This window comes from Tamandua tetradactyla, chromosome 7 (assembly GCF_023851605.1).
Source record: "Tamandua tetradactyla isolate mTamTet1 chromosome 7, mTamTet1.pri, whole genome shotgun sequence".
Taxonomy (NCBI): domain Eukaryota; kingdom Metazoa; phylum Chordata; class Mammalia; order Pilosa; family Myrmecophagidae; genus Tamandua; species Tamandua tetradactyla.
The window spans coordinates 83,996,746-84,010,668 of record NC_135333.1 but is presented as its reverse complement, the minus strand read 5'-3'; the positions used below and the strand labels follow the sequence as shown (position 1 = coordinate 84,010,668).

At 35.7% G+C, this 13,923-nt stretch overlaps 1 protein-coding gene across 1 annotated transcript in view; it reads right to left on the bottom strand.

Moving 5' to 3' along the window:
* The window catches only part of PYROXD1 (pyridine nucleotide-disulphide oxidoreductase domain 1), a 50,363-nt gene that overhangs the window by 19,063 nt on the left and 17,377 nt on the right, over positions 1-13,923 (bottom strand). The window contains exons 5-6 of the mRNA XM_077170247.1: positions 12,097-12,170; positions 531-691 (exon numbers count right to left, since the gene is read on the bottom strand). Of these exons, the coding sequence (XP_077026362.1) occupies positions 531-691; positions 12,097-12,170 (235 nt within the window). The remainder of the gene's footprint in view (positions 1-530; positions 692-12,096; positions 12,171-13,923) is intronic.

The window sequence follows — 13,923 nt, the reverse complement described above, 5'->3', positions numbered from 1 at the left end:
AAACTTTCAACTGAACATTGAGTGTAACATTCAATATATTTTGGATGTTCACATACTGGTTAATGTGAAGAGTAAGAAAATTAGTCATCAAATTTTCAAAATTTTGTCAATTTTTAGCACCATTTCCAAACTTACAAAGTTCTTGTTAAATTTCATAGGCCAAACATTAAAAAAAAAAAAAAGTTATTTTAAACTTCAAAACTGAAACTGAGAGTATATTAGTTTTTAAACTCATTGCAGTTTTTACAAAACTACTTTACATGTTGTCCAACTGTAGACTCTGCTTGCAAAGGTGCAAATATGCTGGTTTATTTAACTGACTTTGAAATTACGATTTTAATTATATATAATTTTCATAAAATACATGTTCTAGAAAATGTGAATAATTCATGCAAAGATACAGAAATAAATATAATTTATGTCTATCTCCCAATTATAGTATTTTGCTAAATTTTCTCATAGTTATTTTCTCTATAATTAAAAACACAAAAGCTTCATCCATGAATTAATGAGCCAGATACTCTGCTTACCTTCAGTTGTATATCTTGTTCTTTTCTGTGCCACTTTAGCTTCTGGTTTTTCGGCAATGAGCTTTGAAGTCAAGAATTCAGCTGCTCCTGCATCGAAGAATGTATTCCCAATAGCTCTATCTTTTATGGCCCAAATCACTTCACAGCCTTCAATTTCATAACTAAAAGATCAATTAAAATTACTTAAATGTAATGAAAAAAATATGAGTAGAAACATTTGTACCTGCAAATAAAAATGATCTTCCCTAACACACACACACACACACACACACACACACACACACACACACACAAATATATATATATATATATGCATGCATGTATGCTGTCTCCTAAAATAAGAAAATATTTTAGGGGAAACCGGAAAAAACTGACTATAAAAATATTTCATTTTCAAGATAATAAAAGTTGCAGATAGTATAAATAGTAAAAGAAATTCAACCAGCTTACTGAAAGAATTTATAGGGGACAAATAATGTATTGAATACCAGGTAAAATTTCATTACCATGAATATCATTTCAAATGTTTGCAAAAGTTATTTTATGGCCTGTCCCCTAAGGGCCCCAGGAGGAAGCAGTGTTTGTTTATCTGGCCATAATGTAATCAACAATGGTGGGTGGATGGTATACAGGAATAATATTGAGAATAACTGACTACAATTGTGTTAACACAACTGTTCATATACTCCAAGCACCACAGTCTGGAAACTGATAGAAAAAGGGAGCATTATAAACTAAAATCTTAACTTTGTTAAAAAGAACTATTATCCCACAATTCCCTTCATCTCAGAAATGACAAGCCAACTAGCCAAAGAAAGTTCTGCTCAAAGAAAGATGAGAGATCTTAGAGGAAGAAAAGAATTGTTATGTTAAATATTAGCCACCCTCTATCACCATTTCATAAGCTAGCCAGAATTCCTGGGCATCTGCTCTTGTATCTGTAGATTTGGACACTGAGAATATGGCTTTCTTAGTAATTATTTCACAGAATCCACTGAAATCCATTATAATTACATTTATCATATAACTTATCATCCAACCTGGGATACTATCTACTCTCTTTTTTTTTTGTCTCATGGGAATTGAAGCCGGGTCTCCAGCATGGCAGGCAGGGAAACTCTGTCTGCTGAGCCACCGTGGCCCAGCCACTATCTACTCTTAATAACTGTTTTAGTACAACAGGTGTAAATTAGTTCTGTCCTGGACAAACAGATCATATAGTAATCTTTACTATCATAGGATTTTATTTGAACAGTTTATTAATATATTAATTTTTAACATTTTTTGGGTACAAAGTACTACCCTCTTTATTTAATAGACCAATATAAAATAACATAGGTTAGATGAGTTTTCAAGGCTCACTAATAAGCAAATAATGGGAAAAAATGGTTAGTACATCTGACTCCAGGTCACCTGATGCTTGTGCTTTTCAATATATGCTAAAAGAGTCCTGTGGTAGTTAGGTTCAGGTGTCAACTTGGCCAAGTGAAGGTGTGTAGTTCTGCTGTGGACATCAGTCAATGGGATGTGAAACTCATCTGTTGCTGATTACATCTGCAGTTGGGAGGAGGCATGCCTGCTGCAACGAATGCTTGATTTAATTGGCTGGAACCTTAAATGAGAGAGCTCAACATAGCACAGCCCAAGCAGCTCAACATACCTCATCTCAGCACTTGCAGCTCAGCCTAGGCTTTTGGAGATGCAGAAAGGAATCACCCTGGGGAAAGTTGTTGAAACCCAGAGGTCTGGAGAGAAGGCCAGCACAGACCACCTTGTGTCTCCCCATTTAAGAAAGAACCTCAGTTGAAAGTTAGCTGCCTTTCCTCTGAAGAACTATATATATATATATATATATATATATGTGTGTGTGTGTGTGTGTGTGTATGTTTTTATTATTTTTTTATTTTATTAATAAAACCAATCAACATACAATATGAACATTTTTTCTCTCATCACAGTTGTATATTCATCATGTACATTTCTTAGAACATTTGCATCAATTCAGAAAAAGAAATAAAAAGAAATAAAAAGAAAAAGAAAAAGAAAAAAATTCATACATACCATACTCCTTACCCCTCCCTTTCACTGATCACTAGCATTTCAATCTACTAAATTTATTTTAACATTTGTTCCCCCTATTATTTATTTGTAATCCATATGTTTTATTCATCTGTCCATAAGGTAGATAAAAGAAGTATCAGACACAAGGTTTTAAAAAATCACAGTCATGTGGGCATAAGCTATATCATTAAACAATCATCTTCAAGAAATATGGCGACTGGAGCACAGCTCTACATTTTCAGGCACTTCACTTCAGCGTCTCTTTTACACCTTAAAAAAGGTGGTATCATGTGTAAGAATAACCTCCAGGATAACCTCTTGGCTCTGTCTGAAATCTCTCAGCCACTGACACTTTATTTTGTCTCATTCCTCTCTTCCCTCTTTCATTTGAGAAGGTTTTCTCAATCCCTTGGTGCTGAGTCCCAACTCATTCTAGGACTTCTACCCCTGTTGCCAGGAAGGTCCACAACCCTGGGAGTCATGTCCCACGTGGAGAGGGGTAGGGTAGTGAGTTTGCTTGTTGTATTGGCTGGAGAGAGAGTCCACATCTGAGCAACAAGAGGTTCTCTTGGGGGTGACTCTGAGGCCTAATTTTAAGTAGGCTTAGCCTATCCTTTGCAGGGTTAAGTTTCATATGAACAAACCCCAAGATTGGGGGCTCAGCCTATTGCTCTGGTTGTCCCCACTGCTTGTGAGAATATCAAGAATTCTCCACTTGGGGAAGCTGAATTTTCCCCCTTTCTCACCATTCCCCCAAGTGGACTTTGCAAATACTTTTTCATTTCCTGTTCAAATCCTTCTGGGATTTATCGAGGCATCACTCTGGACAAACCTACAAAATCTCATGCCCTACTCAAGGTTCCATGTACTTATGGTGTTCAATTAAGCTGTCCAAATAAGTTATAATAGGAAATGCACTAATCATTTTTTGCTTTAGTCTCACACTTAAAATTTTAAAATATTTATTACCATCTATTTTCAACACCCTGCATTATTGAGATTCTTTTGTTCTTCCTCATGCAAAACATTTTTAAATTTGTACATTTAGTCACTATCCTAATACACTCTAGGCATTCCTAGATTATATCATCTCAGTCTTTATTGTCTGTATTTCCTTCTGATTTCATTTGTGCTCCCAGGCCTCCTCCCTCTATCATTCTCACATTCAGCTTCATTCAGTGTTCTAACATTGTATTATATTAGGTAGTATTGTGCTCTCCATTTCTCAATTTTTACAATCAGTCCCATTGCACAATCTGTATCCCTTCAGTTCCAATTACCCAATATCTACCCTATTTCTATCTCCTGATGACCTCTCTTCTAACTGAAATTATCCAAGTTCATTCATCATTCACTAATGTTAGTTCATATTGGTGAGACCATACAGTATTTGTCCTTTTGTTTTTGGCTAATCTCACTCAACATAATGTCCTTAAGGTCCATCTATGTTGTTACATACTTCAAAACTTTATTTTGTCTTACAGCTGCATAATATTCCATCATATGTATATACCATAGCTTGTTTAGCCACTCGTCTGTTGATGGACATTTGGGTTGTTTCCATCTCTTGGCAATTGTAAATAATGCTGCTATAAATACTGGTGTGCAACTGTCTGTTTGTGTCTTTGCCTTCATGTCCTCTGAGCAGATACCCAGCAATGGTATTGCCAGGTCATATGGCAATTCTATACTTAACTTCCTGAGGAACCGCCACACTGTCTTTGACAGTGGTTGTACCATTTGACAATCCCACCCTCAGGGGATAAGGGTGTCTCTTTCTCCACATCCTCTCCAGCACTTGTTGTTTTCTGTTTTATCGATAACAGCCATTCTGGAAGGTATGAGATGATATCTCATTGTGGTTTTTATTTGCATTTTCCTAATAGCCAAGGAAGTTGAGCATCTTTTCATGTGCCTTTCGGTCATTTGTATTTCCTCTTCTGAGAAGTGTCTGCTCAAGTTTTTTGCCCATTTTGTAACTGGGTTGTCTATCTTTTTGTTGTTGAATTGAAGAATCTCCTATATATTCTGGATACTAGACCTTTATCTGATATATCATTTCTAAATATTGTCTCCCATTGTGTAGGCTGTCTTTTTACTTTCTTGACGAAGTTCTCTGATGCACAAAAATGTTTAAATTTTGAGGAGTTCCTATTTATTTCTTTTAGTGTTTGTGCTTTGGGTGTAAGGTCTAGGAAACCACCTCCTGTTATAAGACTTATAAGATATTTCCCTACATTTTGTTCTAAGTTTTATGGTCTTAGAGCTAATGTTCAGGTCTTTGATTCATTTTGACCTAATTCTTGTATAGGGTGTGAGATATGGATCCTCTTTCATATTTTGCATGTGGACATCTAGTTCTCTAGGCACCATTTATTGAAGAGAATGTTCTGTCCCAGGTGAGATGGCTTGGTTGCCATATCGAAGATCAATTGCTCATAGATGAGAGGGTCTATATCTGAACACTCTATTCAATTCCATTGGTCAGTATATCTGTCTTTATGCCAGTACCATGCTGGGTTTTTTTTCCAGTTTAAAAATCACTTTCATGAAATGTTTTTTAAAATTTATTTTATTTTACTTTTTTAAATACCAAAAAACACGTAACAAACGCAAACATTCCTATTTTGATTATTCCGTTCTACATATATCATCAGTAATTCGCAATATCATCACATAGCACCATGCTGTTTTGACCACTGTAGCTGTGTAATATGCCTTAAAATCAGGTATGTGAGACCTCTGACTTCATTTTTCTTTCTCAGGATACTTTTAGCTATTCTGGGCACCCTGACCTTCTAGACAAATTTGGTTATTGTTTTTTTCTGTTTCTGAAACACAAAGTTTTGGGACTTTAATTAGTCTTGCATTGAATCTGTAAATCAATTTAGGTAGAACTGATACTTAACTATATTTAGTCTTCCAATCTATGAACACGATATGCCCTTCCATTTATTTACGTCTTCTGTGATTTCTTTTATATAATTTCTTGTAGTTTTCTATGTATAGGTCTTTTCTCTCTTTAGTTAAATTTATTCCTAAATATTTTATTCTTTTGGTTGCAATTGTAAATGGAATTTTGTTTCTCGATTTCCCGCTTAGATTGTTCATTACTAGCATATAGAAACACTACATATTTTTGAGTGTTGATCTTGTAACCTGTCACTTTGCTGTACTCCTTTATTAGGTCTAGTAGTTTTGCTGTGGATTTTTTGGGGTTTTCAACATACAGTATCACATCATCTGCAAACAGTGAGAGTTTTACTTCTTCCTTTCCAATTCTGATGCCTTGTATTTCTTTTTCTTGTCTAATTTCTCTGGCTAGAACTTCCAACACAATGTTGAATGACAGTGGTGATAGTGGACAGCCTTGTCTTATTCCTGATTTTAGGGGGAAACTTTTCAGTTTTCCCCATTGAGGATAATGTTAGCTGTGGGTTTTTTATATATTTCCTTTACTATGTTGAGGAAGTTCCCTTCTATTCCTATTCTTTGAAGTATTTTCAACAAGAAAGGATATTGAATTTTGTCAAATGCCTTTTCTGCATAAATCGAGATGATCATGTGGTTTTTCTGCTTTGATTTGTTGGTATGGTGTATTATATTAATTGATTTTCTTATGTTGAACCATCCTTGCATACCTGGGGTGAATCCTACTTGGTCATGGTGTATAATTCTTGTAATATGCTGTTGGATTCTATTTGCAAGAATTTTGTTGAGGATTTTTGCATCTACATTCATAAGAGAGATTGGCCTGTAGTTTTCCTTTCTTGTAATATCTTTGTCTGGCTTTGGTATGAGGGTGATATTGGTTTCGTAGAATGAGTTAGGTAGCTTTCCCTCTTCTTCAATTTTTTTGAAGAGTTTGAGAAGAATTGGTACTCACATGTGAAGCCATCTGGTTCTGGACTTTTCTTTTTCGGGAGCTTCTAGACTGATTCAATTTCTTTACTTGTGATTGGTTTGTTGAGGTTGTCTATTTCTTCTCGAGTCAATGTTGGTTGTTCATGCCTTTCTAGGAAGTTGGCCATTTCATCTACATTGTCAAGTTTATTAGCATAAAGTTGTTCACAGTACCCTCTCATTACTTCCTTCATTTCTGTGGGATGAGTGGTTATGTCTCTTCCTCCATTTCTGATTTTATTAATTTGCATCCTCTCTCTTCTTTTGGTCAGCCTTGCTAAGAATCCATCAATCTTACTGATTTTCTCATAGAATCAACTTCTGGTTTTGTTGATTTTCTTGATTGTTTTCATGTTCTCAATTTCGTTTATTTCTGCTCTAATCTTATTTCTTTCCTTTTGCTTGCTTTGGGGTTAGTGTGCTGTTCTTTCTCTAGTTCTTCCAAGTGGACAGTTAATATTTTTGCTTGATTTCTGCTCTCTCTTCTTTTTTGATATAGGCATTTAGGGCAATAAATTTCCCTCTTAGCACTGCCTTTGCTGCATCCCATAAATTTTGATATATCGTGTTTTCATTTTCATTTGCCTTGAGGTATTTACTGATTTCTCTTGTAATTTCTTTCTTGACCCACTGGTTGTTTAAGAGCATGTTGTTGAGCTTCCATGTATTTGTGAATTTTCTGGCACTCTGCCTTTTATTGTTTTCTGACTTCATTCCTTTATGATATGAGAAAGTATTTCATACGATTTCAATCTTTTTAAATTTATTGAGACTTGCTTTGTGACTCAGCATATGGTCTATTCTTGAGAATGATCCATGAGCACTTGAGAAAAAGGTGTATCCTGTCATTGTGGGGTGTAATGTTCTATAAATGTCTGCTAAGTCTAGCTCATTTATTGTATTATTCAAACTCTCTGTTTCTTTATTGATCCTCTATCTAGATGTTCTGTCCATTGATGAGAGTGGGGAACTGAAGTCTCCAACTATTATGCTAGATGTGTCTATTTCTCTTTTCAGTGTTTACTTCATGTATTTTGGAGCCTTCTGGCTTGGTGCATAAATATTTATGATTGTTATGTCTTCTTGTTGAATTTTTTTTTATTAATTCATAGTGTCCTTTTTTGTCTCTTGTAACTGTTTCACATTTGATGTCTAATTTGTTGGATATTAGTATAGGTACTCCTGCTCTTTTCCAATTGTTTTTGCATGTAATATTTTTTGCCAACCTTCCACTTTCTAACCTATGTTTATCCTTGGGTCTAAGATGCATTTCCTATAGATAGCATATAGATGGGTACTGTTTTTTAATCCACTCTGCCTATGTACGTCTTTTGATTGGGGAGTTTAATCCATTAACATTTAGTGTTATTACTGTATGGGGAGTACTTTCTTCTACCATTTTGCCTTTTGGATTTTATATGTCATATCTAATTTTCCTTCTTTTTATCTTTACTCATAGTCTTCATTTCTACACTCTTCTCCACACCTCTCTCTCCTACCTTTTCCTGTCTCTAGTGCTCGCTTTAGTATTTCTTGCAGAGCCGGTCTCTTGGTCACAAATTCTCTCAGTGATTTTTTTGTCTGAAAATGTTTTAATTTCTCCCTCATTTTTGAAGGACAATTTTGCTGGATTTAGAATTCTTGGTTGGCAGTTTTTCTCTTTTAGTAATTTAAATACATCATCCCACTGTCTTCTCACCTCCATGGTTTCTGCTGAGATATCTACACATAGTCTTATGGGGCTTCCCTTGTATGTGACGGATTGCTTCTCTTTTGCTGCTTTCAAGATTCTCAGTTTCTCTCTGACATCTGTCATTCTGATTAGTAAGTGTCTTGGAGTACTTCTATTTGGATCTATTCTGTTTGGGGTATGTTGAACTTCTTGGATCTGTAATTTTAATTCTTTCATTAGAGTTGGTAAATTTTCAGTGATAGTTTCTTCTAGTAGTTTTTCTCCCCTTTTTCCCTTCAAATCCTTCTGGGACACCCACAAAATGTATATTCGTGTGCTTCATGTTGTCATTCAATTCGTGAGTCCCTGCTCATACATTTCCATTGTTTTCCCTGTATTTTCTTTTGGTTGTTGGATTTCAGATGTCCCATCCTCCAGTTTACTAATCCTATCTTCTGCCACTTGAAATCTGACATTGTAGGTTTCCATTGGTTTTTTTTTTTCATGTTTTCTACAGTGCCTTTCATTCCCATAAGTTCTGTGATTTGTTTTTCTCAGACTTTCGATTTCTTCTTTTTGTTCATTCCTTGCCTTCTTTATATCCTCCCTCAATACACTGATTGATTTTTGATGAGGTTTTCCATGTCTGTTTGAACATTTTGAATTAATCGTTTCAATTCCTGTATCTCATTTGAATTATTGGTTTGTTCCTTTGACAGGGTCATATCTCCTAGTATGATTTGTTATTTTTTTGCTGGCATCTAGGCATTTACTTCCTTAATTAGTTTATTCTGGAGACTGTGTTCACTTCTTTCACCTAGGATTTTCTTGCTGGATGACTTTGTTGTCTATCTGTTCTTTGACATTCAGTTCAGCTTATTCTGAACCTCTAGCTTAGGTTTTGTTTAACAGATCAGAATTTTTCAGTTGTTTTCTTGTTTCTTGCCCTGTCTGTATGGTGCCGTTGCCGCACACCCCCCCCCTTAGGACAGTCTACGTAGGTATTATAGATCCCAGCCAGATTTTCCCAGACCAAATTGGCCTCATGTCAGGAGGAGTCACCTGCATCAGGTTTCCCTGAGGGTGAGACCCAGCAGACTGAAAGGCTTTCCTATAAAGCCTTTGGGCTCTCTCTTTTCCCTATTCTGCCCAGTATGTGGTGCTTGTCTGCCTGCGGTTCCCTCCAGCATAAGGTGATGCGGTTCCTTTATCTTCAGCAGACTCTCTCTGCTGGGGGCATGGTGGAGACAGAGGAGAGGTGTAGTCTGGTTTTAGCTGATTAACTTTTCCAGACCCTGGGGTCTGAACTCCCTGAGGGAGAGATTCCACCTGAGCTGGGCCCCACCCTTCTCCAGACAAACACTCAAACAAGCTTAATTCTGCCTATGCCCGGGGCAGTGGAGCCTGAGAAGCCTTGCAGCTGCATCCAAAGAACAGTCAAGCTGTAGAAACACAGCCACCAAAACAAAAGAGAAAAGTCCTTCTCAGAGCAGGACCCCCATTCCTTGGGTTTGCCAGTCAAGAGCTTAAGTTGGTATACTGCTCTATCTGCAGGTCCTATGTGCCCGTTCCTTTCCTTCAGGGCCCAGACCTGTTCAGATCCAAAAAATACCTCTGTTCTTTTTTTTTCTTTTTCCATAAACCCTGACCCCTCTGCACCGCGACAAAAACCAGCAACCTCTGCTTTTACTCCAGGTTCAGTTGAGCTGGGGGCCTATTTTTAGTAGTAAGACTTTGTTAATTAATTCCACAATTGGAGTGTGATTGTGCTCAGCCCCTGCTGCTGGTAAAATCTCTTTCCTTTTCCCTCTGGGAAGCAGCCTGTGGGGGAAGGGCGCTCGCCACCATGGCTTGGGGATCTCACGGTTCTGGGTGGGCTTGCAGCCTGTTAGCTGGTCCAGACTGGGGTATGCTGTGTATCTGGTCACTGACATGGCCCCAGCAGTTGTTCTGTACTGTTCCTGGCTATTTATTAGCTGCTCTGGAAAACAAACCAAATCCCACACCTCGCTAAGCCACCATCCTGACCCTCCCTCAAGAACTACATTTTCAACTAAATAAATCCCCTTTTATTAAAAGCCAATCCACCTCTGTTGTGTTCCATTCTGGCAGCTTTGGTAGACTAGAACAAGTCCCTTGCCTCTTCCATAAGCCTTTATTTTTTGCTGCTCTCCTATGCCAGAAAAAAACATTTATAGTCACTAAACTTCAAATTACTTGAAGGACATTCTAGTTTATGCTGCTCAGCTCATATATCATTGCTAATCAAAAGAAAGCAAAATACACACATATATAGCAATACAATTTATATTTCAATATACATTTAGGCATAAAGTTATAAAATGCTTCCCTTAATTTTTATAATTTGGAGTATTTTAAGGTAAAAGTAAATATTACTATCAATGTAGTAGAAAATGCTGATGACTGACTGGCAAGCCATAGTTATTGTAAGCAAACACTACAAGTAACTTCTGTACTTGCTCTGCCTCACAGTACATTCACTAATCCTTTTATCCTAATTTATATTATACTCTTAGCAAGATGCACAAATGCAAAGATATCATCATACATACAGGAAATAATGCTTTCATTTTTAAAGCCACTCTAAACAAACTGGATTGACAGGTCTGACTTTGGGCAAGTATGAAAAACTTTGCATGTTTAGAAAGGAAAGATTAACCTACACTTGGAAAGAGAAAAGAGAGATAACTAATATGAAAGTATACTGAAGAAAATTAATACTAGCCTCATTGGAACATGGGGATTAAACAGTAAAGGGTTTGGATATATCAGTTTTCATCATGAGAAGACAAAGACCTAATCAATCATTTATAGCAGACCTAAAAATAAGAGAACTGCACTATAAGGGTCTTTTTTTAAACTATCAAAGAAGAGCTTACTAAATACAAAATCATGATTTTGAAAATGAAAATGAGGAATAGGATTTAAATGTGTGGCTTTGAACATTTCAGAACATAAGAAGGCTTTTCATAATAAATAATAGTAATAAAGTATATATTTGGTGATAGTTGATAGAGAAAATTTGTCATGTGTAGCACAAGTATTTAAAGCCCTTTTTACAGTAAATCACTGTCTCCCCACAGATTGGTTTGGATTCTCTGCACTTTTCAGTACAATACCACAAAGTACATAATCATGGTAATGATGAATTGCCACCTCTAATACTCAGGAAATTTGAGAACTCTTACAGACTTCCACTGGAATTGACCCTCTTCTAAATAAAAGACAGGGCAAAAATCTAATCAGAGAGTTGGAATGGATGAAAATGAGCAAAGATAAAAGTCTCACAGATTCCCTACTTTGAAATAAATAAGTCCTCTGTGGTCTGATACACCTTCCTGGCCTGAAAAATATTCAGACTATTCCATGTCAGCCATTCAATGTTCTCTGAGCTTAACTAAGATAAATTATATGAAAATATTTTATAATAATGTGTTCATATTTCCTAAACTTCCAAAAACCAAGAGCTGGGAGTACCACATACCTAAATTAGGAGTCACAAACCCTTACGGTTTCATGGGACAGAAAGGTAACAGATAGGTGGGTATAAGCCGTAAGAAGTGGTGGGGCAATGCCTAGAAATTTCTAAAGATGTATACACTTAAATTATTTTAGAACACAGTATATGCATATAAAATACACCAATGGGACAAATCTTGCCAGTCACCAGTGAATGACTCCTAGAGACCTAAAGCATTCCTTAAACTAATGTTTTATAAGGAAATTTCTGTAGTTATGGATTTCATGTAGTCCATGAAAGCTAAAAAGTAGGTGAATTTTTTCTCTTTGAAAACATGAAAGACAGTTATGTTTATTTTTTATTTTTAAGCTAATAAGATGTTTTCTAGTTTTCCAATAATCACATCAATCAGAGTAATTCTTAAAAATTATTTAAAAATATATACTTACACTAACTCAAGTGCAATACCACCATTTCCTATGATCATTATTCTTTTAGCGTTAGTGAGCTGTTTCTGAAATTCCTATATTAAAAAGAAAATAATGAGATAATATTTTGTAATTGTGGATTATACATGAAGTAAGAAGTTTTACAGATAGTATACTAAACGTGTAAATATTTTATTTAATTTAAAAGGAATGACAAAATACTTTCCTACTCTACCAGGGTGCACCCTCCCAATTAACATTACATATGTTCTCTATGTTTCAACCCTAGATGCCTTCATAGCAATGCCTCTCCTGGTTTCCCTTGTCTTTTACGTAGAGTACCTTAGAATCTTAAGCAAGAGGTAGTCTCTTTAGTTTACCACATTCCTAATTATTCGATCATATCAATTCATTAGCCTGATGTTAATCTGTATCCAAGATAAAGGAATTTTCCTTTTTTTTTCATATTAGTTCCTGAGTTGAAACTTTCCTGGAGTCATTCAGTCTTTACTTTCAGGAAAGAGGTGCACTGTAGTTATCAAAAGCGCAGGTTCTGGAGTCACTGGCCCTACCTGTTACTGGTCGGGTGACCTTGGGGAAGTTGCTTAACCTTGCTGAGCTTCAGGTTTTTCAACTATAAGTGGAACTACTGTCTCTACCTAATAAAGACTTCTGTAAGGATTAAGTAAAATGATATCTATAAAGTTCTAAGGAGTAGCAGGTACATAAACATGTCTAACAATTACTGAAAAATGATATTACCATTATAAGACAAATAATTGATGGTCCTACCACCCCAAAAAAGATCACAATGAGCTTGGAAAAGCCAGCAGTCATTCCTCTGGCACTTTTAAAAGTAAATAATAACCCCATTACTTCAGAAGATGTGAATAGCTAAATTCCTTTTCCTCCTACTATGCCAAGTTACCATTTCTGTTAAATTGACATGAAAACTTACTGTAATATTAAAAAAATGAACCCTGAAATTAACTTCTATTTAAAAATTCCACAAGAAAGAAAAATGGAAGCAAATTTTAGTTTACCCTTCATTGAGTGCAGTGAACAATTTAAAGATCTGTACAAAGCCCTAGAGTTGGAGATGAAAAGGCATGAGTTTGTATTGTACTTCTGATCAACTGACTAGCTACTTTAGTATAAGCATGTTACCAAATCTTTCTATTTCCGTTTCTGATTTGTAAAATGGGAGTAATAACTATCATACAGGAATACTGTAAGGTTTCAATGCACTCATGTATGTAGAGGCCCTAATGGGAACAAGTTGAGCTCAATCTCTGGTGAATATTTTTCATAATATGAACCTAAAATGTTTACAAGAAAACAACTTTTTAGTTTTTTTCTAAATTCCTAATTATTGGGGAAGAATAGTTTGAAGGCAAACTATCAGTTTCAGAATATGGAATATTATATAAATATAAATTTACCATCTCATGGGACAGAATAACCACAATAAAAACAATGAGCATGAAGTAACAATATATAGAGTTCTGTGGCTGGAAACCAGGAAGAGTTTCTTGAAAATTAACAAACCGAAAACAGATTACCAAAAGAAGTTGTATAAGATTCCATTCATCGAAGTTTCACCTGATTGGGACAGTTTATCACATTCTTAGGGGAAGAGCTATAAACCAAGCAGTATTTTCAGTCCCAGACCACAAAGATATTGTATCTTTTGAATATTAATTTCTTTGCTAGAGAATAGGACAGTTAGTTTTGGACTTGCTTTATCTTTTTGGAAAAAGACCATTACATGATTTAGGCTGCAGATCCATATTCCCCAAAAAAGGAGGGTAATGAATTTGTGTGTAATTTTAGTAGTGACATTCAGTA